Genomic DNA, 26,134 nt, shown 5'->3' on the forward strand with positions numbered 1-26,134 from the left:
AATGAGGGGTTGAGGCAGCCGCAATGTTAATCGGGGTTGAAAGCAGTGGTCGGCGACCAAGGTCTCTCCTGAGCTGGGTAGTGAGAACAAATAGTCATCCTAGATTGATGACCTGCTCTGATACCATGTAGAAAGAGATGATTCTTATTGATTTCAATTAATCTGTACATGGGTATATATATACAATTGATTCCTATAATTGTATTCTACTGATTAGGAAGAAATCCTAAATAAGAAATCCTAAATAGGAATACAGAATACAAAATATACAGAAAAATAATATAGTGATTGACTTTCCATAACATAGTGATTGACTTTCCATAACATAATGTAATCATTGTACCAGCCCTATGGAAACTGACTGAGGAACTCTCAAAGTCAAATAAAATTGGATTAAAAGTTTTCAGCCAATCAACTCCAAGTATTATATCAAAGCTCCCCATATCCAGCAACCTAAAGTCAAAACAGAAAGAATAATGATGCATTTTCCAGTTAAAATTAGGACTGATACAAGTGCTGAAAATTCTTCTGCCATCAACTCATTATTCTCGCAAAAGCACATCTACTCTGAGCACCTTCAAATCCCTTGCTACTTTAACATCTAAGAAGCTATGAGTGCTGCCAGAGTCAATTAAAATCAATAACTCCCTGTTCTTATGCTTCCCTAACACTCTTATAGTTTTTATCCCCTGTCTACCCTCAATAGCATGTACAGAAAGGGTTATCTCATCTACTTCTCCACTTCCATTTCCTTCCATAACATCATGCCACACTTCTTCCCCATCTTCCATATCCTGCCCTTGCATTTGAAATGCAGATTCCTCATATTCACCAGATTGAATAGCCATCACAGATTTCTGTTGCTTACATTGATGACCAGGAAAGTACTTATCTCCACATTTAAAGCAGGGCCTTGGTTGTCTAATGTTGTTGGAATTAGGTGCAGTATTAGGATTTGGTCTAGTAGCGATTTGGTTGTGAAGCTTGATGGTTGCAAATCTTGGTTTTTGGGTGGAGATGGGCTGTTTCAGGTTATTATTTTGATCAGAATTGGGTGGTTTGGGTGCATAAGGAAATTTTGATAAGTTGGGGCAGATTTGTAAGGAAAAGATGATGATGATGGAACAAAGGAAGTTCTGGTACTGTTCTAGTAGGTTCTGGTTAAAGAATTAGGTTTCTTACTACAATTAAGTAGCTGTTCTTGAAATTTTACAATTTCAAAAGCATGGGCAAGGCTAGTAGGTCTCATCATTCTCACCATAGGTCTAATGTCATCTCTCAATCCTCCAATGAAACCAGAAGGAAATAGGCTTCTCCCAAACTAGGCATCATCCTTTCCAACCTTATTCTAATATCCTCAAACTTATCCAAGTATTCTTCAATAGATCTCTCTTGTTTCATCTTCATAAATTCTTCCACAATATCCTCTAGCCCTTCCTCTCTAAATCTTCCACACAATTCCCTTTCAAAATCATCCCAAGCATGAGGTCCATCCGCCTTTATCCAATTGTGATACCAGGCATCAACCCTATCTATTAAAAACAGGCTAGCAATTCCTACCATTTGATCCTTAGGTACTCTATACACCTCAAAGTATTTGATACATTTCCTAACCCAAGCCCTAGGTTCCTTCCCATCAAATGTCACTAATTTGACTTTAGGCAAGATCTTTGACATACCTTCATCGTCTGCTGTAGATCCAGCATTATTATCTTCTTTACATTCTTGATTCCCATTCTCGTTTGGTTTGGGCAGAATTCCCTTCCCTCCGAGAGCAGCGGCGATTCTGAGATCCAGCTACTTCATTTTCTCCAGAATTATTTCCCTTACTTTTATCCATCATAACAACTGCAAACAAGGATCGCATCTCCTCCAAGATCTTGTCTGCATTTTGCTTAATTTCTCCCCTCAATTCTTCCTTATCCTTCTTCGATACCTCCTGCATAACCCTAATCTGTTCCTCCAATTCAGCTATTTTAGCTGAATTAGTTGAATCCTGAGTAACTACTCTAGATCTGGTCATCCTGCGACTGCCAGAATCACAATTGCAGATCTAATCCCATCGTAACCTTGCTCTGATACCAAATTGTTAGGGTTCAACCCTAATTCATCCTCTGAATGCAAGATTGAAAACAGATTTAGAGAATAGAAATAGATGAGAAGAGAATTTAGATTTAGATGAGAAAAGAAAAGAGTAGAATCAGAGAGAGAAAGTCTGTTTTTGATTCATTAATGGAATGAATGAATACAGATGAGGATCTTTCCTTTTATAGAGCAGATACACAACTGACTGTGACCAGATTCAGTTTTCCTTAACTGTGACCAGGTTGATTAATCGTGACCAGATTCAGTTCTTCCTTAACTGTGACCAGATTCAGTTCTCAACATTTCCCTCCAAAACATTCTCTACTAGATTATTCTGCCTAACATTATTATTTCTCTTCTTCCTTCTATAATATGTAACAGAGATCCCTATGTGCCAGTGCCACTCTTTAACATTCTGGACAAAAGCTATATCCCAATTAAAGGAATCATTCAATAGATTACTTAAGTAATCATGTTCCTAACCAACTAAAAATATATCTGAATGTCGGAGATACCAAATACTAAATTGTCATGCCAAGATAAGATGGAGTCCTCATTGTCTTGCCAAACAATACTTTAAGGGTGATTTTAACATTAAAATATATCCTTGTCACTTCATATTTTACTCATTTCACAATGGATGTGCACATTAGTCTTAATAGAATTCAATGCATTTCCCCATAAGAGAAGTTTCAACACATACAAACTGATTTAAAGGTTGCACCAGAGATTGTAAGAATTATGATCCTCCAGCTGACATAAATATTACACAATAATGATTTCTAGAGATAACTTTTTCAAGATTGTCCTCATACGTGTTCTGAAACTTCAGAAGTTTGCTCCAATAAAAAAAATTGGAGATATTTAATGACTCAAACTCATAAATGCAATCTGGAAATATTTGAAGTTCACAAAGTTTTCTCTAATTATAAGCTTTTGAGTTATACAGAAAAATGAAAATAAAGAAGGCACAAATTTCACCTCCCATTTACCAAAAGAAGTTATAGACCAAGCAATCAACAACCAGCTTTAATCTTTTATTCAAGAACAATGTACAACACATGCGAGATATCAGCATGTACTTATTTTTCATTTTTATTCTTTTTTCTAGAGGAAAAAAGTTTAGGAAATATAAACTTACAAAACATGGATGGCCTGGCTTCATAATACCCTTAATTCATCTAGATGAAAGCCAAGGGTTTGGTGCAATGTAGGTGTATCCTTGGAAATGTCCACCAGCTGTTGGTGTGGCAGCAGGTGAGTCATCAGGAGGCATTGTCGTCCAACACTGGTCAAAATTTGCAGTACAATCTTTTCCACTCACATCTGGTTTAAACTTTGGCTGCAATTCTCTTGCGTCTAACTTCTTCCAGTTGATTGACCGAAACCATTTATGACCTTTGACCGCATCCCCTCCACCAGGACCACTGCCTAGCCTTCTTGATGGTTCCTTCTGCAGCAACTGCAAAAATAAAAAGAACTTTCTCTTATCTGTGACTGTTTGAAATTGGAAGAAGAGAAGGAAAAATAGCGTTAAAACAAAAAAAAAAAGATTAAACCACATGATTGTACTTACTCCTTTGAGCAAAGAGTAAGCCTCAATGCTAAGATATGGTGGAAGTTTGACTTTCTCTTTGATAATTCTCTCCTGAAGTTTCTTTCTATCTTTGTGTGTAAATGGAGGCTGTAGATGTTTACATATATTAAGATCATTTTCAGAACCCATGTCAAATCTAGGTACCGAAAATAGCACCGACTTGTTACATAACAGGAGAGGGGAGTAGGCTAAAGCAAAACCCTCACCAATCACTGTGAACTCCTTCAAGCAAAAAAGAAAATGCCTCTAACCAGACTTTAATGCTCAACAGTAAGGCTACGTATTACCTGCCCAGTTAGCATTTCATACAAGAGTATTCCAACACTCCACCAATCAGCATCTTTGTTGTGGCCTTTAGACTGTTAAATTTCTGGAGCCATGTATTCTGTGGTCCCACACATTGAATTGGATCTAATTGATTCATCAATTTCCCTTGCCGGTCCAAAATCAGTTAGCATAACCTGAATGACAAATATATCTTTTAGGAACTGAACCATTAACCAAATATAAGTATCTAAAAATTGAAATATGTAATGTAATGAGTTTCATAAATACTGCCACAGAATGGAGGGCATGGGCATGGGCATGGGCATGGCTATTACATGTCCTTCACAATCCATGAGAATATTTTCAGGTTTAAGATACCGATGCAAAATCCCGGTCTTGTGAAGATGTGGAACAGCAGATACTATCTCAGCAGTATAAACCCTTGCCTGATCCTCACTACTCAAGACATACCAAAAGTCAAAACTAAAATAGAAGAATATACATCATGATAAGAAGTCTAAAAATTAGCACATATGATAACTGAAAATTCCCTGCCGATAAAGATGAAAGAAGAGATGACCTCCGTTTATAAAATCCAGGATCAAATAAAGCTTAGCCTTGGTCTGAAAAGTCAAGAAGACAGTCTAATTTTAGTAATTCATAGTGAAATCACTTCTATTCCATAGGGAAATAAACAATAAAGTATACACCTACCCACATCAGCAACACATTCAGAAATGTTGAGTGACTTGTGTCAATGACTGTGAGAACTATCTAGATTCATATGAGATTGATCAACCCTTGTACCATTAAGTTGCTCATGTAAACTAGCAATTTGATTACAGTTATGATGTTTTCCCTGCTCGTATTACAGTTGGATAATATGGCCCACTAACATTGCTATATTTATTGAGAAATATTCAAGCTAAACGAGGCTATCATTCTATAGAAAGTCAAAAAAAAAAAAAAAATCCTTGAAAAAGAGAAAGAGAAACACCCACAACATTAATCATCAAAAAAGGATAATTTTAAAAACCAAATGGAGACAAAAGGCAAAATAAAGAAAAGCAATAATTTATCAAGTAGGTCTCAATTCGAAACAAAGTTGGGTTGAAAGGCCTAAACGACTTTTACAGACAACAATAATGTTCTATTGGAATGGCATTAATGCTCTTCAAAGTGTTGCTACCTATAAAGCGTTCTTCTTAGTGGAGAAATTTTCGTGTGAATTCAACTACAACAAGCTTTAATTCCAAAATGCATTTACATTGCCGGATTAGAGCAAAGCAAACACCTTTTTCCTTCATGGATCATCCACATTAAGAAACACATTTTATACCACAACAAAAATAAAGAGAAGGAGAGAGTAAAAAGAACCTGGAAAGAGTAACGAAGCTGAACAATAAAGGGATGCACGACTTTGGCAAGGATATCCCTCTCAGCCTTCATGTAATCGACATGATTCTTTTTTATGACATCACTTGCATTGCATAAATCCCATCACCATCCGCACAATCACTCCCTTTCTTTCTCACTTGAAACACCTTACCAAAGGCTCCCTGTCCAACAACTCTCAGGATCTCAAAATCACCAGGGCCAATCTTACTACTCACTTGCTCACTCTTCCCCTTCTCGTCTTCCCCCTCAACAATAACCTCATTTTCATTTTCGAGTTCCTCTTCATGGATTTGGAAAGGGAGGGAAGAGGAGAGGGATAGCGAGGGGAAGGACCCACGAAGGAGTGGGACCGGTTGTGAATGACAAGTGGGTCCCCTACAAAAGCAGAGGAGGAAGAAGACGAAGTGGATGTAGAAGGAGATTGCGATTGGTTTGGGTGTGGGGTCAGTGGGCCAAAAACATCAGAGAAGTCGAAGTGAGAGGTGGGGTTGGGCGGCGTTATTGTGAGCTTTTTGAGGTTGCTGGGAAACACAGACTGAAGGTTTTTCTTCTGAGAATTGGAAACCATTTTCAATCCAATTCCAATACATACAAAGCAGAGAAATTAATAGAAAATAGAAAGGAAGAAGAGCCAGCCAAGAATTTTGGATCAAGGCGGGCCGTGAAAGCTGAGATTACATCTTAAAAGGAAAGAAGCTTAGACAGTTAAACCATAACCGGAGAAGGGAAGAGCAGTACAATGGAGAAAGAGAGATTCCCAAAAATGGAATGAATTAAATACCGAAACCAGGAAGGAAGCGGTCGAGCAATAAAAAGTAACGCGCCTTCAGTGCTCGTGGCGTCACTCGCCAATCTGTGATACAATATATTATCCACAATTATATTATTTAAATTATAATAAAATAATACTCTTAATTTAATATTTATGTCACTTAATTTAAAAATATTAAAATAAATTTAAAAAAAAAATTATATAAATAATTATTATTTTTAATAAAGATAAAAAAAAATTTGAAAAAATTACTCGCTTCATCCTATATCAAGTACTTTTTAAAGCTGGTTTAAACAAATTAAAATCTATTAATAAATTTAATATTTAAATAAAAATATTTATAAGTTTATTTCATTACAAACGTTTTGTTTAAAATAAAAATAAAAGCAAACTTAATAATATTATTTTTTAAACAATATTATAAAATAAAATAAGTAATCTAGAATGTTGTAATACTATTTTTGTACATGATAATGTAATTAAAAATAAAATAATCTGAAGAATAAGCTTGAACCAAACCAATGAACAAACTGAAGCAAAATTCTACTGAACTTATAATGGTGACCAGCCAAAGGCAATGACGCATGCTGCATTTTTGATATGTCATCTGACTTCCTTGTAAATGCTCTAAAATAATTTTTTAAAAATTTTTTTTATTAAATATTTTTTATTGAAACTGTTTTTTAATTATAAATTCTTAAATAATTGAATTTTAAAAGATATAATTAAATTATTTAAAATTAAAAGATTTGAATATATAGTAAGTAACAAAGCTAAAAGTTTTGATTTATTTGATTAATAATTTTATTAAAAACATTTTTAATAATTAATTTAAATTTATATTTTTAAATTTTATTTCCTGATAATTACAAAAAAAAATTAATCTTATATTATCAAATTTTGTTTTCTATTTTTTTTAATTTATCAAAACTTTATAATTCAATAAATATAACAATAAAGTTATCAAATTTAATAAATATAACACTAAAATTTTCAAATTAATAAACATAACATTAAAATTTTCAAATTTTAATAAAAATATGACAGCTTATATTAATAAAAATATCAATTTCGTTATATTCTAATTTCTATTTTTAAAAAATTTAAGAAGATGAGTTAGGACAAGTATTGAGTGATAAAGTTAATTATGCTTCTAAAAAGAGAATTTAGGTTAATATTGGAGAAAATATTATTAAAAGGAAAAATTACAAACCTTTTAAAGAATTAGTCTTCATAAACTGTAAATATATATATATATATATATATATAAGATTACCCTGAAAAATTTGGCCATAGAAAAACGAGGCCTTTTAATATTTCAATTTTCAATAGGGATTTTTTTTTTGGAAAAATAATAATTTAGATAGAATAACAAATAATTTAGTAAGTAAAATTAAATCAATTGCACAATATTTCTTGTTAATTTTTTTTATTTATAATATTGTAATTATAAATAAAAATTAAAATTAAAATAAGTACATAGAGGGTAAATAATTAAACATACTTTTATTTATATTATAGATAAATATTTTATCACAATTTTTTTAATATATATAAAATAATAATTGTGAACAATAATATTTATTATTTTTTTATTCATTCAACTATATAATCTATTAACTTATCAAACAATCTAATTTCTCAATATAATATTTTTTTGGGGATATTATACAAAACTAATGACTATAATTTGTGTCACGGCCTAAAATAATTCCCAAAATGGCAACATTCACTGTGTTGGTGGTCTTTTATTTTTTGATTCAGTTTGTTGAAGAGTGCTTGATAGACCGTTAATTCAGGTACATGGTCTGCATCAAAACCTCAATACTCCCACAAACTTGTTCTCCATTTATAGTCAGAAGAAAATGACCACCCAAAATTTGAATTCTAAAACTGCAACATAATCTTTCAGTTTCTCTCCCCCTCCTCCTCTCGCTCTTACACTGATAACAGAGGGCAAGGTCATGATCTGGGTCCGGTTAATTCCACAACCAAGGTCATGATCTTCTATTTTGTTGTCAGCCTCTGAGCCTTTTTACCTTGAGAGCTCCTTTCTATATCGTTAACAACCAGCTGAGTATAGGCAACAAAGAAGAGATTATATATTTAGTTAATTTCGATACCCATTTTTAGTTGTTGATTTTGGGTTGAAAAATACTATGGCTAAAAGATCTTTTAAACATTTTGTGGAACAAGAACTGGGAAAGTTCCCACTCTTCCTGATTTATGCTGTACTCGAATGGTTGTTGATAATTGGGCTTTTTATTGATGGGTTTCTTGCATTTTTTGCTAATGAATTTGCTAGATTCTTTGAGTTGGAAATTCCTTGTTTGCTTTGCACAAGGATTGATCATGTTCTGGTTCATAGAGCTGCTAACTTTTATTACAATGATTCTATATGTGAATCTCACAAGAAGGAGGTTTCATGTTTGGCTTTTTGTCACAACCACAAGAAGCTTTCTGATATAAGAAAAATGTGTGAGACTTGCCTTCTTTCATTTGCGACGGAGAAGGAAACTGATGGCCATACATACAAGTCTCTTGTTGGGATTTTGCATAAAGATATTGAAATGTTTGTTGATAATGATCGAGATCATCATTTCACTCTGCCTACTGGAAGAAAAGATGATTCGGTTCAGGCTGAGAAGATCATTCTCAATAGATGTTCATGCTGTGGCGAGTCATTGAAGGCCAAGTCCTATTTTAAAGGAAAGGGATGTAGCATGGTTTCACAAGCTCCCACTCCTTCTCCAAGAGCTCCGTTTGCAAATTTGAGAAATGAGGATCATCGTAACATGGAATTACCTCACATAAGATACACAGAACTCAAGTTTTCAGATAATGAATCTGAGCTACATGAAGATGAAGATGGTCCCCATACATCACATCTTGGTAAGTTTTTCCCATCAATTAAACTTTCCCCTTATTTTCCTTCAATTATATAGTTTTGATTTGAATTCTTCAAACTCTTGAAGATGCCTTGCATTTGCTCATACATAATCTTTATACCTGTTAAAATTCAGTCATTTTGAGTTGTTCGCGGACACCACAATGCAAATTCTTGAAATCTATTGCTTAAGCGCTGCTTGTATTTTCTTTTTTGCTTCTATCTAAACTCTTTTTTTTTTTTTTTTTTTCATGCATTTTGTGTATTAGCTAGGGAAGATGTGAAAGCTGCTACTGTGCCATTGCTGCCAGAAGCTGAGGATATGAATGAGGATAGAACTCCTATTTTTTCCAAAGGAAATAGGTTTTTTGGAATTCCACTAACAGATTCAGCTAATGCCAGCCCTAGGTGGACTACTAGGATCCCAAGAAAGTCACTACTTGAAAAAACAGAATTTGCTTCAGAGTACACGGAAGGCAGTGCACCAAGTGAAGCAGATGGTGACTTGATTTTGCACCATATGAAGGGACAGGCTCGATTGGATCGCAAGTCATTGATGGCTTTGTACATGGAACTGGATGAAGAAAGAAGTGCTTCTGCTGTTGCCGCTAATAATGCAATGGCCATGATCACCAAGTTGCAGGCAGAGAAGGCAGCAGTTCAGATGGAGGCCTTACAATATCAAAGAATGATGGAGGAGCAGGCAGAATATGATCAAGAAGCCCTGCAAGCAACAAATGATTTACTTGCCAAGAGAGAGGAAGATATTACGGTTTTAGAGGCTGAACTTGACGAGTATAGAGAAAGATATGGTCTCTTAAGAGAAGAAGGTTTCGAGGGATCTGAAGATGAGGGTTACCAGGACATGAACTCACAATCTTTCTCATCCTATACTGAAAAATCTGAATATATCAGCCCAGCCTATTGTTTCACTGATGGGTGTATTAACCAAGAAAATCTGCATAGCAACAATCAGTCTTCTTCTTTGTCGGATGAGAATGGAGAGGGGAACCCAGAAAAATTACATAAAGGGGGCAGATCCTGCCGTCTAGGTGGGTTGAAAAACCTGGATAAAAGAACACACATTTCGTCAGATGATGGAGCTCCTTCCTCACAGGCCAGCTCTGACAATGTTACCCGCATGGATGAAGAGACAGGTATCTGTAGTTCTGTATGCTAACGTCATAATTCCATCCAAGTGCATTCATGATTACAAAATATTCTCCATTCAAATTACTATTCTATATTAATGGCTTTTAGCCATGAATTAATAGATAAAAGTTAAATTGGAAAAAAAAAACTCTTATAATACCAATATTATTCTTTAAAGCTTCTCTTACTCTTCCCTTTTTTTTCTCTATTTTCTTCTCCCTCTCCCTCTCTTTCGGCTCCACTCCCATCTCTTACCTTCCCTCATCCAGCTATAGACATTTTCAGATCAAACAATCAAACTTAGAAAAAAACAAAATTAGGAAAAAAGAAACGATAGATATTTTCAGAATGCATTGAGACTCTCCATAAAGTTCAAATTAGCAAATCAACAAACACAATCTCCTTTCCAAAAACAATATCGATCCACCGCCTTTCTATCACTTTCTCTATTTTAACTTTCAAGATTTCCTTCAATTAATGTCTTTTAGTTAAAGAATGAGCTCTGCTTCATTAATGGAAAAGCACAAGGTTGATGAGCTAATGGAATAGCATAAGGGACCAAAGATGTTCAGAAAAGAGTCTCATATGCAAAAAGAGAGTAGTATCCATTACTCTTCACATTACAGATAACACTTAAAGCCGGTTTTATCCTTTTCTTTTCTTGCTTTTTGTATATCTCTTTCTGTTTAGTCATAATCACAGATAAGAGACAAGAAACCTAATGGCAAAGCATTAGATCTCTTAGATGGTTTTTTCTGATTTGGAAATGAGAACTTGACTATGGAAAACTATTGCAACTACTACTTTCTTCATGTTCATCTAATTCATTTGATGACACTTCTGTGATTCCACTTGGCCTTGAGGGTGAGGAAAGAGAAAGATTCAAATCAGTCCCTTTTTTTTAAGTTAGGAAATCATAGACACAGGCTTTGTGCTCCCCAGCTTGCACACACAATTTTCATAGCAAAACCGAAGTTTTTCCTCCTCATTTTTGGCGCTTCTCTTCTTCAAAGATATGCGACAAAGAACCCAATTTTCCGTTGGCAACAAAGGGCTTTGTGCAAAATTGAAGGAAACTAAATAATTCATCTTCACTGAGTGGGCAGCAAAGGGTTGGGAAGGAGGGATGAAAGATTGTGGAGAATAAAAATATTTTTTAGAACATCACTATTTTAAATGATATTGAAACGAAAAAAAGTAGTTCTTATAATTAAAAAAGTATTAATTTTAATTTTTAATATTTTTAATTAATATATTTAAATATTTAGTTTTTACTTTCTTTTTTTTTTTTTAGTTATACTAAACAGACCCATGGTAATTCTCACTGCCCTTTATCAACTGTCGTTTGATATGTCAGGACAAGAAAGCAAATTAATGAAAGAACTGTTGCATCTTCATGAGCGGGTGAAGGCCCGTGAAGCAGATGATGAATTCTCAAAGCACGCTGGTTATACAATTCAGAATGATAGTGAAAGAGAAAAATTGTTGACAGAGATATGTGATAATCTTCAGAAGCTTCGTCAGTTTATCACATTGCCCTTTGATGATGACTATGATGCTTGATTCTCTTGCTGGTCAGTTTCATGGTAATTCCTCTGTAAACTCTTCGATTTTGACATGAATCTTCGTGTAGATGACACATTGAAAAGAAACTATATACTGGTGGGAAATGAGACTCAGCACCTGCCACCTGCCCACCCAATAATTCAGCCATATTTGGTGGGAAACGAGACTCGGGACCTCCCATCGCTTGCACAAGCGGGGAGATGACCATGCCACCCCTGATAGGTTTCTAAATTCTGAAATCATAAAGTTGAAGCTATTTCCTCAAATGTCGGGAAGTTTTTGCTAAAAATTAGCTTTGATATTCCTGCAAGAGTTCCATTGTAAACCGCCAAATAGCTGAGCTGCAGAAATTTATTATTTTAGCCCAACTGAACCACCATGTTGATTTCCATAAACAAAGAAGCACATGCTGTGAAACGCTCATGAATTTGATGGTTCTGATTTCTTAGTTTAAATGTGTATGCATATGCATGCATTTTAATTTTTAAGATGTTGCTGCATGCTATTTAGGAAGTTCCTCTCATTCTTCTGCTTATGAGCCCATAGGATTAATGAATTCTTCAATGAATTCAATCTTCTAATCATTAACTTCTATTTGTTTTCATTTTTCATATATATGTTTCTTAGGCCAGTAACATCTCTGCTAGATATGGGACACCCTCCAATAATACTTCCATAAACCAACCAGAATTCAATTTGTAATGTAGTTTTTCTTCTTCTTTTTGGCAGTTTTCCCTTTTTCTTGTTAGGATGTATATACAACTAATGCAAAATGCTGGAAGAGGTTGGATTTCTGGCTTTGAAGCTTAGTGGACATCTTAGCTATTACTGGCTTCGATTGTCGTGGTAAGATGCCTTTTTGTTTCTTATTTCTTGTGTCAGGTAATTTGTCAATCAAGTAATTACACAATGGGCTGCTGCTACAACTTCAATCGACGTGTTCATGTACTCAGTTTTGCATTCCATGTTCTTCTCAGTCGACATTCATGAGGCGCTAAGAGATAATTGGTGATGTCAGGGAAGCTAGGGAAGAAGAAGCAAGGGTCTTCATAATTGATGAGCAAACTCCAAGAGTACTGGATAGCCTCAGCCATAACTGTATTTTTCAACCGCATTATTGTAATGCAGTTTTCCTTTTTTCAATTTTTAATCCAGTTAATTCAAAAAAATTTCTCAAAATATAATTTTATGCTTGTGACTTCTGCGCTTGCTGTCAGTACAAGGGTAAAGGCGGGAAAAAAGGGGCAGCTGAAATGAACGAAGTTCTTAAACCAGAGATTTAAAATATTGAATGTGTTTTCAATCGAATTGAAGTTGTGGGCAATAAATTGAATTGAATATGTTTAAAAACTATGAAATTATATGAAAGATGGACGAATTTCAAATCAGCTAACAGCAGAGGATGCAATGGTTAGAGGACAGTTTCCATCTATCCATTCAGACTGCATCCCACTAGCTGCTTGCTATCATTACAAGAGAATGTTCTCCGAGGCAATGTAACAATTTTGAACAATTTATCCATTTGATAATATAAATGAAAAATAATTTGAGTGTGCAATCGCATAAGAATACCTTGTTATTGCTGTTCCTTCACTTTCTAAAATACAAGACAAAAACCAACTACAAAGTAACCTATAAATTCACATAAATGCAGAACCAGTAGAACAATTCCAACCAAAAGAATGACAATGACAATGTTTCTTTTTGTCCCTTTATCAGGTAAACTCCAAAAATCCCCTATTCTATAAGATTCCTCTACAAAACCATGACAGAGAATTTGAAAAATTGCCCGCTGAGGGCATGCTGTGACAATTACAAAAAATAGTCAGGAGTTCTGCGTGTGGTGTCAGGTTCAACCTGACGTGGTGCTGGATCAAATTGAAGGAAATTCTGCTCCATATTATCCCCAATCTCAAGTATTGCAGCCATATTCCCACACCGATAGCAGTAGTTTGGTGCACTGAAAACAGTAACCACATTCTTGTCCTGAAAAGATTTGAAGTGGGTCAATTAAAGATAAATCCATAAGAACTCCATTGTTCAAAAAACAATTCCATTATTTACTTAAAATCCACAAACCTGGGACCAATTGTATCCTTCCATGACAAGCTGGTGAGCTCTAGAAATGAGAGTAAGCCCATTAGTGTGGTTGAACTGTTGAGATATATCTTGTCCAAAAGTGTATCCAGCTCCTCGTGGAGAAATTCCCCAACCACAACGATCATCTGGATCAGACCATAAGAGATCACACATTGGACCTTCATGAGGAACCTAAGTCATCCATGAAACCACAAGCAGCCAATTAGATAGGTAAACTTATTGGAAAAGGAACATAAAAGAAACCACACCAGTTAGTCATTTCTAGCACAATGAAAAAACAGTACCAAATCAGTTAACAGATGCTGGTTTAATTATATCATTCACTAAGCAGCACCACTGGCATTAGTTCCATCTTTAGATTATTTAGTTCTCTCTCCTTAGGCAAAATTTCCCATGACATGACTTTGTTTTGTATATTTATCTTCAGCACCAATAAATGATGCACAACATAACCAAAAATTCAATACGTAAAAGAGGAACAAAGCAATTTGTATTTAATTCAACTCAATGGAAATACATATGCTGGTTTTACTTCTGATGGGAAGTATAAGGTTGTCGGCTACCCAAAACCAGATAAAGTTGTCCAGACATTTATGTAAATGACTATCAGCAGAAATTGTACCAAGTGCAAAATTTTTTGGCTTTTAAATTTCTCATAGTTACCAAATCATGTAAATTGATTTTATACACATATGATAAGAAAAAATCAATTTGAATAATAAATTTAGTAAGCAATTAGTAGCGGCTCAAGAAAATGTTATGAAAATAAACTGCTAAAGTAACATTATAACTGTACCTCTTGCATTCGGTCCAAGGAGCGGATATTATCCAATGTATCTAAAGATGGAGAAAGACCACCATGCAAGCAAAAGATCTACAGGGTAATAATAGATGATTATCAGATAAGTTCACAAAGATTATTTAGAAGTTAAGATCATGGGTATAATCAAGGCAGCATTCTAGAATTCACACCTGACTCTCAATTAGGGCTGTAAGTGGCAGATAATCAAAGAGGTCAGTGAAATATTTCCAGACATTGGCATTTCCATATTTTCTTAAGCATTCATCATAAAACCCATACCTGTAAGGAGAGAGGAAAAAATAATAGCTCTTGTAGAAACTGCAGATTTTATAATGCAACATTTACACATCCAAATAACTAAAACGCCAAGGTACCAACACCTTTCGTCTTTCATTCTTTCACTGTCCTATGCACAAGAATTTGATTGAATGGCTCATATTTATAAATAAAATGAAGAGAATTATCCATTCATGCTATCTGTCCTTGTTCATTTCACTCTGTGACTTTAAAACAAAAGAAAATTGGACAAAAAATAAGGACATTTAAACAATGCATTCATCAGTCATAACTCAAGAAAATTTAAAACTAGGAAGCATGCAAGGAAGCAGTTTTAGACCCACAACTGCTAGTATAGGTTAATTTCACAAGCACAGGTAATAATAGTGCAACTATGAATAAGCGAACTTCAAATGAATAGAGCTCTTACACTTGAGTTATTTGACGACTCTCATGATTTCCTCTTAGAATTGTAATCCTATCTCTATATCGAACTTTCAGAGCTACTAAAAGAGTCACAGTTTCCACTGAGTAATATCCTCGATCTACAGAATAGCAAAAGAAGAAAGGGGGGAAAAATTAAATACAGTTGCAATTTCTGGTATACCAAGTAAGAAAACATGATTACAGACTACAGAGACAGAGAAGCATAGCTTCAATAGCAGAAAGGAATATAATAGATACTCCACTTGTGCATGCTCATATCAGAAATAAGTTCTGGTCCTCTAACAATTGACCTAAAGTAATCAAAAGAGAGAGGAACTTTAAAGCTTTTGAAAGTGGGTAAATGCTGCTATTGAACCATAAAAAAAACTGGTTACATATTTCTCACTATGGGGAGAGTTTCTTTTTTTCATCATTCTGATACCAGAAATCTTTGTTCATAACATTTTCTGCAAAGAACTACCAGTTTACTCCTAGTGTACATGGGCAAGAACCCCTGTTAGAGTAATCCTAGTTTTATTTATCATAAAATGTGGTTGTAACGCTTCAATATAAACATTGCACAGTGCTTACCCATCTGCTGACGCGCAACTAACTCTTTCCAGTAGAATGAAGGTATAGCTTCTATGTTATCTACGCCACTTTAATCATATTCTCACTGCTTAAATTAAAACAACGCACATTAACTATCATAACAGTGGGCAACCATACTCCAACATCCCCAGGCAATCATTTTCAGAAATTTCGCTAAATATTCTATGATATGTAGGTTAATACCTAATAACAAAAACTAAAAAAAAAAGGCTTGAAAACATATAACTTACAAATCTCAAACTTTGAAATCTATATTATCTCTTTCAGTAAGCTTGATCAATCTTTTGTTCTTTTAAAAAACAAAAAATTCCAGATATTGAAGCTCAGCTCCAGCTCAACATAATAGAAAATACATGTCCATAACTAAATAGTAAGAGACTGACCGACATAGTCGCCCATGAAAAGATAGTTAGTGTCGGGGGCGTTTCCACCGATGCGAAAGAGCTCGACAAGATCATGGAACTGGCCGTGAATATCACCGCAGACAGTGACGGGGCATTTGACGGGCTGCACGTTCCATTCCTCCACCAGGATCGCTCTTGCTTGCTCGCACAGTGCCTTCACTTCCGCTTCCGTCAGTGGCTTACACTGCATCAGGTGCTCGATCTGCCGGTCCAGGTCACCATGAGACGGCATCGTTTTCTGCCTTTCTATTTTTAATTCTAATTTTTTTGATTCGACCAGTAATGGAGCTTAGACGTACTGGGCTCTTAGCTCAAGTCATGTCAAGGAGATTTGGGGTTAGGGTTAACCTTCTAGGAGAGAGAGAGAGAGAGAGAGAGAGAGAGAGAGAATTGGATTTGGTTTCGTTGCAGGTTAGCATTATTTAGACCATTTATAGTGCTGGTCCCTGGTTTTTTCCATATTTATATTTATTTACTTTTATTTTTGTAATTGTTGATTTCTTTCCCATATTTATTTATTTATGCGACAAAAAAAAATTTTTTTGAAAAAAAAATATTATTTACAATATTTTAACTATTTTTTTCCCTTACCATTAATAATGCATTGATCATTTGATTTATCAAAAATTGTATTTTATTGGCATTGAATTCTATTTCAGGTAACGATTTGAGAAAAGTAATACTGTCCATTATTAACAATTTTCAAAGATTTTAGTAGATTTTTTTTTAATATAACTAATTTCAGGTGTGTTTGATTAAGATTTCTCAAATAATATTTAAAAAGAGAAAATAAATTTATCAAATTTTATCTAATTAATTATTAGAAATATAAAAATAAAAAGTATTTATAAATTTAATGTGATTTTAAAATTATCTATAAAAATAGTGTGTACTTAAAAAAAACCACTGAAAAATAAGTTTTTATTAACAAGTTAAATTAATTATTTTTATTAGAAAATATTGTACTATTTATAAAAATAATTTTTATTTAAGAATGTTCATTTTTCAATGATATTATACTTTTTAATAGAAAATAAGTCATTTGATTTATTAAAAAAATTCATTTTTCTAGGAGTATTTTTCTAAGTAAATACTATCTTTATTAATAATTTGAAAATCATGTTGGATTTGTAAATATTTTTTATTTTTATTTTTTTAATAATTAATCCAATTTTATCATTGAAAATTTATCGGCTTTTGCCTGCGAAAAATTCATATCGTTGGCGTATAAGCGTAAATTTGAAAAACAAAGGGGCTGCAGTGCAAGAATGATTAATGTGGACAAGGTGGCTTACCGCTTTCACAGCACTAGGGCCGACTCAAGGCAGCGCTCATGTTCGGCCTACTTCACTGCTGCCACCAGCAACTTCACTACTACTCCTCCCCTCCCGCCCGGCCCGCTTCTGCCGACCCACCGCCACTCTCCGCCCAAACTTCACCATGAGCATCGAACATGTTCAAACCACCCATCTCAGCGAAATATTCAAGCAAAAACGGATTCTCCGAACCAAAATTCCGCGAGGACCTTAAGTCCATGGATCCCTCCCTCCGATCCCTAGAAGTTAACTTCAGAATTCTATCATTAACTCATTGTTTAGATACTCTCTTAATTAACTCTCATCTGTGTTTTGTTTGCTACACAATGCAATCCAGGGTATTGTCTTAGATGCAGTCTAGCCGGAGATTATGTGCTTATATAAGTTGCAGCGCGCTATATGGTTGATACGTCCAAATTGATGTCGGAAATTCTGCGGAATCCGGCCAAAGGTTAGATTTTTAAATTCTGTGCTCGTAACAATTGCGAAGTTCTCACTTCTCTATTGTAACAATTGCGAAGTTCTCACTTTTCTATCCTATGTATTTTTTTGTAAAACTATAGATGGCTGTACTTAGCCCGCGAAGAAGCTTTATGTTCCGCGGCTAGAGGACAAGAACAGTCATATGCGAATGCTCAACATCTCAAGCATGGATGATCTAAATGCAAACTCAATGAATATTTTAGAACCTGCTCCAGTAGATCATGTTGAAATGCACGAGAAGATGGTTGGTATAACAGACTTTTTTTATTAGAATTTTGATGTTCCTATAATAAACAATGAACTCATGTGGTGCTTGATTTTTTATAACAGTTGTTTTTCTCTCCCTTTGGTTAGATGTAAGAACCTAGGAAGTATGCATATAGAAATCTCTCATCTAGATATGTCATTGTGATTAGCTAATTCTCTGCTTAAATTAAATTCTGTGATAGAGAATTTGGTTGTGGAATGTGGACTACTCCTTGATCTTATCCTCCTCCTTGCGAGGAACTCCTTCATAACCTTATGTTGTGGTGTAATGTTTTGTGCCATCCAACTTGCTTCTTTATCCCCTCTTAATCAATGAGTTTGAGTGGTTGAAAGCAATGGCAGGCTGTTCTGTTGATTCCTGTCAGAAATGACAAAAGCACGTAACTTATCAACGTGTCTTAGTGTTTGCCTTTCATGGTGCTAATTGACAGTCGTGTCCAAAAGCTGTTCAATATCAAGAAACTTATCGCCAGATTCCCAAAACCTCAGGAGACAACGTTTCTGCTTCCTTTGCCTAAAAATTACATCAGATATGTGTAACATATCTCTCTATGTGCAAGCATTTTTTGTGCCCTCATTTTGAACACATTTCAATGCTACTTTAGATATTATATTTCTTATGTGCATCATCTCTAGAAGTTAGAATGCTAGCACTTAATCCATTGTTTATTTCTTTTTTTTTTTACTTTTTTTTTTTTTTTTTTTGCTTTTTGTATAATACCAATAGATATTAAAGGTCTGTAGTGGTGCAGTAATGCAGGCAAGTGACCCAGTTGATTTGTTCCTCCTGCCTGGTAAAATTTTTATTTTTTATGCCTTGCTTTATATGTGTTGTTAAACTCCATAGAATGAATTCTATGCTTAGAAACTAGAAAGCCAAAATTTAATAGTCAACACATTCTTGGTGTGTGTTTCCAGGGCTCGCATTTGACAGATGTGGAAGACGCCTGGGCCGTGGCGGAGGGTGAGGTCATGCATCTTTGCCTAAGCTTCTATTTACTCCCTTCATTGACTTGAACCTTTTGACAGGTCTTTCATATTCACACCAGACAGACACTCAGTCACACTCCCACACTTTGTAGTTCTGTAATTCCAGGCCTAGGACAAGAGGTCAGGTTCCTTCCAATCCATAACTAGTTGCTTTAAGTCTCAACCATATATCCTAGAAAGAGGCATGGATTATGAGTCGTTGCAAGACCTGTGGAGATTGTGCTTATATTTATTGTCCTAAATAATTGGAGAATCCACTTTCATAGCTGTTGGAGAGTAATCATTACTGCTTATAATCTTTGTGCATATCTAGGCTTGCGCATATTTGACGAAGTTTTCTAATGTTATGATTTTCTATTGTGCCAATTACATTTTCATAACTTCATTTTTGCCCTCAACTCTTCTATTCTTTAATTTTTGTATTCTCTTCTTGACATATGCGATGCAATTCAAAGTTATTATGATGCCTTTTTGAGGAAGTATCAAGAGCTAGCAAGGGAGAGGAATTGGAGACAACCTCTTTGGTATGTTTCTTTTAATCTCTTTCTAGAATGGATGATATGATGCGCAAGATATGCTACAATCCTTTATAATTAGGTCAATTTATTTTATTATTTCTATTTAAGAAAACTTGCTTTGATTTTGCAGTTGCACTGTCTTATTTTCTGCAAATCATGGATGGAGGAGTTATACCAGTAACTCTGCATGACTTATTGGTGGATGCTCTTGTGACTCCATCTGGCATGATTCCCATTAGCCCATCCGCCTTAGAAAGGTTTTGCTAACTAATTGTCTGTTATTTTTAAAAGATAAAAATTTTATTACTTTCCGTGGTTGCATGATTATGTTTATTTTTGTGGAGTGCAGATCTAATGTTGGATGTTGAAGTGACACTAGAATGCTTTCTTGGATGGAATTCTAAAATTTTGATTTTGGTTTATGACCTGACAAAGAGGATTATATGTTGTTAAGAGCAAAAATGTTAGATTGGTGCCAGTGCCATCAAAAAGATTCCCGTGTGCCATTGCCGGAAGGCCATAGTCAATTTTCCAAAGCATGAGCCTTCTAGAAAGAGAGTCTAATGTGAAATGAGTTTGCGTGATTTGTATTGTTTTGAGTGTAACCATCAAACTTGATATTTTGTAAATAACTAAATATGGATTAGAATAAAGGATTTTTGTTCATTGTTCAATTTTTTTTTATTTTCAGAAGTTGTTGTCATGCTTGAATCATCAAATGGAACTAATTGCAATATTGAGTTACTGTAGCTGCAAAGTTTGACCAGCAGTGATTGTCAAGAAATGAAGTCGGTTAAATTGCCCTTTAGAACATCCCAAATGGTAGGTTGCCACACATTTTATGACGTGAACAGTGATATTTTGAGATGCTGCTGGCCAACCACTAGGCTTGTGCTTTTGGCTGCGAAGTGCAGACTGGGCGAAGGCTTGTTTTCTGAAGGCTGCTTCTGAAATAATTTTAAGGGCCCTAAACGGGTTTAAGTCCTGTCAATAGTTTGGAGAGCAATTGTTAATTTTTCAGGTAAATGATTATGGACAGTGACAGCTACATCAAATTCTACAAGTAATTATAACAGTGTGAAACCTTGAAAGAGTATGTGCCCCTAAAGTCATGGATGTAGCTGGATTATTTCCAATGGCTGGAAGAAGTCTGCCCAAGTTATCCCGAGTAACACTCCAACAATAAATTTCCCAGTAAGCTACATCAACTTTTCAGAGTTCGAGGACTAAAATCACAACAACTATACAATTCCCACGCTCCATTGGCTTTAATGGGTCATAAACACATACTGTTCAAAGTTTTGGCAACAAGAAACCACTTTTCCTCCCTTTTGTATTGAGATTAGGTGGGATGTCCCTATAAGTATAAGTTATTGAATTGTTGTTGACCGTTTCAACTCTGTGCAAAATAGTGAAATAACCCTTGTTTATTATTATCTGGATTCAAAAAAAAAGTTGCAATTGCAATTTGTCTTGAACGTTATTTTCATCCTTTAATATATCTATCAACTTGGTCATTGACTTGCTATTACAAGTCCAGTAGTCTTAATGGAGATTTGATATAAATTAGAGGCACAAATGATGCCATATATCTGCAAGCACAATCTCCATTATTACATACTTTCTTTTGGCCACAAGAGTTCATATCTGCCATGGCTTTTTCCTCCTCCATTCGCCTTCTGGGTAGCCTGATAGTGATGCTGCTTCTTCCTATGCATATCAATTCAGCTGACCCAGATCCTCTGCAGGATTTCTGTGTTGCTGACTTAAAAGCCTCTGCATCGTTAAATGGCTTCCCTTGCAAACCTGCAGAAGAAGTAACTTCTAATGATTTTTTCTTTGATGGTTTGAGCAAAGAGGGCAACACAACAAACATCTTTGGTTGGTCTGTGACTGCAGCTAATGTTCTTTCATTTCCTGGCCTCAATACTCTAGGAATTTCGATGAACCGAGTAGACTTTGCTCCCGGAGGGCTGAATCCTCCTCATTCACATCCTCGTGCAACCGAGACTGGGGTGGTCATAGAAGGGAAGCTCCTTATAGGATTTGTGACAACTAGCAATGTGTTTCACTCCAAAGTTTTGAGTGCTGGGCAGATGTTTGTTGTTCCTCGTGGTCTTGTTCACTTTCAACTAAATGTTGGAGAAGAAAAGGCCCTCCTTTTCACTGCTTTCAACAGCCATTTCCCAGGTTCTGCAGTCGCCCCAACTACTCTTTTTGCTTCTACACCTCCAATTCCCAATCAAGTGTTAACAAAGGCCTTCCAAGTTGGGGAAGATACAATCAAAACCATAAAATCCAAGTTTGGATCTTAAACATTCTTGAAAACCCTTCCAAAATTTGTACGAAGACACTTGTTTTTCTGCATCACAAGTCATTCATCTGATTGTGATTTATTGTGTCTGTTTTAATGTATGCTTGTCATGGTGGTTTTTTCCTACCCTTTCCTTGATGGATGTAATAATACATGATATCAAATTACTGAAATCTTGAGATTGGTGATTCTTGATTTCAGCCCCAAGCAGAAGCTAATAAAAGATGGGGTTTAGATTAAATCCCAGAGAAATGAAGGTACAATAACAGGCATTGCAATTTTTTCACTTGGCTTTTTTATTTCCAAGGGTAAAATGATCTCATTTGTCTTTCATACCACACAGAATTTGTCCATTGCATTATAAGCATCTTCAATTCAACATCTTGTCACTAGGTGATTTTGTTGAGTTACTAACCTGATGGTACAAATAAGGATTAGATGCATTTTCTACAAATGGTATAAAATTAAAACTTCAATAATGAACATGCGTATGGGTCAACACATTTATGCACCGCATGCAAGCAGCTAATAATGAATTTCCCTCCAAGTAAAGAAACAGAAGAACAATTCTTCTTGATTGATTATGCTGTTCTTTCAAAATTTCCACCAATCTGCATATGCAGCCATTCAGATTGTGATGCTTGAGCATAATCTCTTCCTGCCTGGGGGCCAAAGATCATTCCAGAAGCATCAAATGGCTGTGCACCAACCTACAAGAAGAAATTAACTGGTCAGAAAAATCACAAAAAAATTGTTTTAGAATGCATGTAAAAGAATCTGATTTTGGAATGATGTAAGCCTACTCATTCTAAGCAGCAGTTTGTTCTTGGCTTGATTAAAGTACTCCAACTAGTTTGAACCCTAAAGCCCAACACCATCCCACTACCCAAACAAAGATTCAAACAATTTATATAAAAAATATAATGGCAGGCTGGTCTGTGTTTTTTTAATCAAACAAAAGTTAAGATCACATTGAACAGAACATTAATATAAAAGAATTTTTACTTTCACTTGCATTATGACACAAATAGTGATGAAATAATCTGTAAAATGATAAACAAAATAGAATACTAAAATAATTGAACAAACATAGTATGACACAAATAGTGATGAAATAATCTGTAAAATGATAAACAAAATAGAATACTAAAATAATTGAACAAACATAGAACACGATGCAGAAAATACAAATAGTTATGAAGACAGATTGTTACTTTCAAAAGATGTGCAATGAAGACAAGCATCAATTGGTGTCTTAGACTGGTTGTAGTCATAAAGGAGAGGCTATTTAGAAGTGCACACACTAAGGTGAAAATTCCATATTGACAACGTCTACAAATTCCTTAATTTCTCAAAAGTCATCATTTAAAGAGGGAATTGAAGATGCCAATGTGTTGAAAACTAAATGGGTAATAACTTCTATGCTGACAAGTAACCAACCAGTACAGTAGACTTACATCTTTTGGATGGAAGCTTCCAATTGCAGGGTTCACGTTCATTCTTGAATTAACTGCTTCCAGCTTCATTGACAGGAACTACAATATAGTTAAAATAGCACACATCCAGGTTCAGATTCAGCAGAAGAGAAAATTTGTATCGTCGTGTAAAGTGACAATCAAATTGAAAAAATGTAGAGAGTACCTCAACTTGACACTGTAGTGATTGGATGTAGTTAATTATCTCATCAAGAACAAGTGCTTTACCAATAACCTGGTTATAGAAGGACATAATTCCAAGTCAAATGAGACTGAATTAGGAATTTAAGTGAACCACCTGGATGTTAACAAATGTCTATTACAGACAAATCTCAATACTGGCTTATGAAACATGAAATATAATAGGGACGAGGTGGATTAATTGTATGTCGTCTTCATAGCCTCAACTAGGCAGAGTTTTTCTGCACACAATATAGAAATTTGACTAGCGTAACAGCAGGTACACAATAATAAGCACCTTATTACATCCAGGAACCAAATCTTGGAGTATCTTCATCCTCTCACTTATCTTTTCTCTCCTAGCCTGCCAAAGCAACACATCTCAACAGTGAATTAATATACTGCTTTAACAGAAATGATATAATTCTATATCAACTTAAACTTATTAATCGCATTGAGTTCATCATTTTAGACGATGAGAAATTACTAAAAATTGAAAATTTAAGATTGTTCAAGCGAATTACTCTTTCTGCTAGACTGTGACTATCAGTTGCTTGACCCCTTCTTGCTCTCACATGAATATAGTCTTGCTTAGGTGGCTCGGATAGGTTACTGTTTTGCTCAGATGGCTTCTTATTGGCAACAGAATTTGGTTCTGCTTCAGCTTTTGAATTGCTGCTCTCATTCCGGGATCCTGATATTTTCATCCGCTTACCATTTGAATCATTCTGTTACAAACTTAAAAATATAAGATGAATCACAGTAGGAAAATCAAAAGGAAAAAAAAAAAAAGAAAAGATAAATTGTAACAAAATAAAAATACACGAAAAAAACATATATCAAGTTCGATTTAGAAACTACCCCATTTATAACCTCTCGAGATTTAATTCTATAGAGCTGGAATTATCACACCATATAATAGTAACAGTTAGAAACCCTATTTTCAATTGAAGAAACAAAAATTGAGGTACACAGCAAATGAGTTTCAAGAAAATCTACAGATCAAAGGTCACAGGTGGAGGAAACGTCTCAAAAACTAATAGGCAACCAAATACTTAGTTAAATTGCCGAGAGAACATCGCACAAAGATATAAATCTAACTTTTATTTTAATCCTCACTTACTAGAATCTAAACAAAGCTTCCTCTTTATATATATATATATATATATATATATATATATATATAATCACTTCCTCGGCAAAATTTGGAATAACTAGCGATTGGGACCAGAAAAATCAACAATTCTGTCAATTCGAACCTCCCTTTAATCCAAAATACAAAGCTACAAAAGCCAAACATCTAAAAAAAAAAAAAAAGACACTATTCTTCCATTTTCTCAGCAGCTAAACAGAAGGAGAGAGAGGAGAGAGAGATAAAACAGGCCAAAGACAACAAATTTTGTAAAGAACCAACCAATTCGTTGCCACTGCTGGAAGTAGAAACCATCTTAAATGACTCGTCTTCTGAGCTCAAATCCTTCCTCTTCCTCACATTCCCACCACCTCTGCCAACGCTCTGCTCCGTCACGGTGGATTCCTCCACCGACCCATCTCGCTCTCCAACTACCCCAGCCAAATTCCCCATTCGGAGACCCAACCCACCACCCCCGCCCGCCTGTCCATTAATTGCGGGAAAAGGCCAAATCTCGGTCAAAGTGTAGGAAGATGGATTAGCTGCAGAGAAGGAGGTCTCATTTATCAATGGAGGATCCATAATCCTGTCAGGGATTGTGGTTCATTAGAGAAGGCAGGTGTGTGAAGTTGAAATTCGAACTGGGGGTAGCTAGAAAAGGGCGTGTTCCTTTCTCTTCTTGGTTTCGAGAGCTTGTGAAGTCAATGAACGAATGACTCGGTGCTCAGTAAGCTGATGCGGTGATGCCTGATGGATTATTTAACTAGTGATTAACAGAGAGATGAGCAGAAAATGAGTGATCTTTTCACTTCTCTTGAGAGGTTGGGGATGGTGTGCGCACTACGCCCACGGCACCATTTATACTGCTAACGGCTTCCATCGGTTCATACTCTTTTACTCGCTAGTTTATATTTTTGTGCCAAAGGGGCGTAGATCAGACCTTTTTTTTCCCCCAAACTTTTTCTCAATTTCCTCAAATTTGCGATTTTTTATTATTTTAAAATTAAAAAATATATGTTTTTTATTATTTAAAATTAAAATTAAAGCGTGGTTAGATGTAAAATTTTATAAATTATTAATGCTACAGAATACTTCTTTGACCAGCTTGATGATGA

The 26,134-nt window shown here is 35.1% G+C and overlaps 5 protein-coding genes across 13 annotated transcripts; 2 read left to right on the forward strand and 3 right to left on the reverse strand.

The window, feature by feature from the left end:
* Positions 1 to 3,262: 3,262 nt before the first annotated feature.
* On the reverse strand, positions 3,263 to 5,915 carry LOC110644149 (serine/threonine-protein kinase AtPK2/AtPK19). The gene is made up of 6 exons (XM_058138937.1): positions 5,563 to 5,915; positions 4,285 to 4,432; positions 4,144 to 4,170; positions 3,970 to 4,041; positions 3,662 to 3,769; positions 3,263 to 3,547 (listed from the first exon to the last, which is right to left on the reverse strand). Exons 1-6 carry the CDS (start codon positions 5,913 to 5,915, stop codon positions 3,263 to 3,265), a joined length of 993 nt encoding a protein of 330 aa, XP_057994920.1.
* Positions 5,916 to 8,005: 2,090 nt separating this feature from the next.
* On the forward strand, positions 8,006 to 13,258 carry LOC110660515 (probable myosin-binding protein 5). 3 transcript variants are annotated; one of them, XM_058139105.1, is made up of 5 exons: positions 8,006 to 9,011; positions 9,276 to 10,163; positions 11,516 to 11,744; positions 12,454 to 12,570; positions 12,678 to 13,258. In XM_058139105.1, exons 1-3 carry the CDS (start codon positions 8,279 to 8,281, stop codon positions 11,719 to 11,721), a joined length of 1,827 nt encoding a protein of 608 aa, XP_057995088.1. In that variant the 5' UTR covers positions 8,006 to 8,278; the 3' UTR covers positions 11,722 to 11,744; positions 12,454 to 12,570; positions 12,678 to 13,258. The 3 variants fall into 3 exon arrangements, with proteins under 3 accessions (XP_057995088.1, XP_057995087.1, XP_057995089.1); XM_058139104.1 differs by having other exon boundaries at positions 12,702 to 13,258; XM_058139106.1 differs by having other exon boundaries at positions 12,743 to 13,258.
* An 11-nt stretch (positions 13,259 to 13,269) lies between these two features.
* On the reverse strand, positions 13,270 to 16,750 carry LOC110660516 (serine/threonine-protein phosphatase PP2A catalytic subunit-like). The gene is made up of 6 exons (XM_021818854.2): positions 16,324 to 16,750; positions 15,333 to 15,447; positions 14,797 to 14,905; positions 14,621 to 14,698; positions 13,804 to 13,995; positions 13,270 to 13,710 (listed from the first exon to the last, which is right to left on the reverse strand). Exons 1-6 carry the CDS (start codon positions 16,574 to 16,576, stop codon positions 13,537 to 13,539), a joined length of 921 nt encoding a protein of 306 aa, XP_021674546.2. The 5' UTR covers positions 16,577 to 16,750; the 3' UTR covers positions 13,270 to 13,536.
* Positions 16,751 to 17,628: 878 nt separating this feature from the next.
* Positions 17,629 to 22,405, forward strand: LOC110660520 (germin-like protein subfamily T member 2). 7 transcript variants are annotated; one of them, XM_058139111.1, is made up of 8 exons: positions 17,653 to 18,111; positions 18,224 to 18,391; positions 19,163 to 19,204; positions 19,329 to 19,374; positions 19,440 to 19,520; positions 19,856 to 19,924; positions 20,049 to 20,175; positions 20,268 to 22,405. In XM_058139111.1, exon 8 carries the CDS (start codon positions 21,571 to 21,573, stop codon positions 22,231 to 22,233), a length of 663 nt encoding a protein of 220 aa, XP_057995094.1. In that variant the 5' UTR covers positions 17,653 to 18,111; positions 18,224 to 18,391; positions 19,163 to 19,204; positions 19,329 to 19,374; positions 19,440 to 19,520; positions 19,856 to 19,924; positions 20,049 to 20,175; positions 20,268 to 21,570; the 3' UTR covers positions 22,234 to 22,405. The 7 variants fall into 7 exon arrangements, 6 of the variants coding, with proteins under 6 accessions (XP_057995094.1, XP_057995091.1, XP_057995092.1 ...); XM_058139108.1 differs by having other exon boundaries at positions 18,224 to 18,387; XR_009145414.1 differs by lacking the exon at positions 19,440 to 19,520 and having other exon boundaries at positions 17,629 to 18,111; positions 19,138 to 19,204; positions 20,268 to 20,592.
* A 95-nt stretch (positions 22,406 to 22,500) lies between these two features.
* On the reverse strand, positions 22,501 to 25,977 carry LOC131175335 (transcription factor bHLH79-like). Its single transcript, XM_058139107.1, has 6 exons — positions 25,302 to 25,977; positions 24,412 to 24,615; positions 24,186 to 24,251; positions 23,874 to 23,942; positions 23,690 to 23,767; positions 22,501 to 22,942 (listed from the first exon to the last, which is right to left on the reverse strand). Exons 1-6 carry the CDS (start codon positions 25,599 to 25,601, stop codon positions 22,814 to 22,816), a joined length of 846 nt encoding a protein of 281 aa, XP_057995090.1. The 5' UTR covers positions 25,602 to 25,977; the 3' UTR covers positions 22,501 to 22,813.
* Positions 25,978 to 26,134: the final 157 nt, after the last annotated feature.

The sequence above is a fragment of the Hevea brasiliensis genome, chromosome 17 (assembly GCF_030052815.1).
Source record: "Hevea brasiliensis isolate MT/VB/25A 57/8 chromosome 17, ASM3005281v1, whole genome shotgun sequence".
In the NCBI taxonomy this organism is placed as follows: Eukaryota; Viridiplantae; Streptophyta; class Magnoliopsida; order Malpighiales; family Euphorbiaceae; genus Hevea; species Hevea brasiliensis.

Excerpts from the sequence above, each read along its gene's own strand:
- LOC110644149 (XM_058138937.1), bottom strand. The coding sequence starts at position 5,915 with ATGGTTTCCAATTCTCAGAAGAAAAACCTTCAGTCTGTGTTTCCCAGC. Across the intron at positions 4,171-4,284 it reads TCATGGATTGTGAAGGACAT|TTCCTAAAAGATATATTTGT; the intron begins GTAATAGCCATG and ends TTAATGGTTCAG. Across the intron at positions 4,042-4,143 it reads AAGATATATTTGTCATTCAG|TCTAAAGGCCACAACAAAGA; the intron begins GTTATGCTAACT and ends GAAATTTAACAG.
- LOC110660515 (XM_058139105.1), top strand. The coding sequence starts at position 8,279 with ATGGCTAAAAGATCTTTTAAACATTTTGTGGAACAAGAACTGGGAAAG. Across the intron at positions 9,012-9,275 it reads TCCCCATACATCACATCTTG|CTAGGGAAGATGTGAAAGCT; the intron begins GTAAGTTTTTCC and ends TTTGTGTATTAG. Across the intron at positions 10,164-11,515 it reads CCGCATGGATGAAGAGACAG|GACAAGAAAGCAAATTAATG; the intron begins GTATCTGTAGTT and ends TTGATATGTCAG.
- LOC131175335 (XM_058139107.1), bottom strand. The coding sequence starts at position 25,601 with ATGGATCCTCCATTGATAAATGAGACCTCCTTCTCTGCAGCTAATCCA. Across the intron at positions 24,252-24,411 it reads GTCACAGTCTAGCAGAAAGA|GCTAGGAGAGAAAAGATAAG; the intron begins GTAATTCGCTTG and ends TTGCTTTGGCAG. Across the intron at positions 23,768-23,873 it reads CACTACAGTGTCAAGTTGAG|TTCCTGTCAATGAAGCTGGA; the intron begins GTACTCTCTACA and ends ACTATATTGTAG.
- LOC110660516 (XM_021818854.2), bottom strand. The coding sequence starts at position 16,576 with ATGCCGTCTCATGGTGACCTGGACCGGCAGATCGAGCACCTGATGCAG. Across the intron at positions 14,906-15,332 it reads AGTCGTCAAATAACTCAAGT|GTATGGGTTTTATGATGAAT; the intron begins GTAAGAGCTCTA and ends CTCTCCTTACAG. Across the intron at positions 14,699-14,796 it reads CAGCCCTAATTGAGAGTCAG|ATCTTTTGCTTGCATGGTGG; the intron begins GTGTGAATTCTA and ends ATTACCCTGTAG.
- LOC110660520 (XM_058139111.1), top strand. The coding sequence starts at position 21,571 with ATGGCTTTTTCCTCCTCCATTCGCCTTCTGGGTAGCCTGATAGTGATG.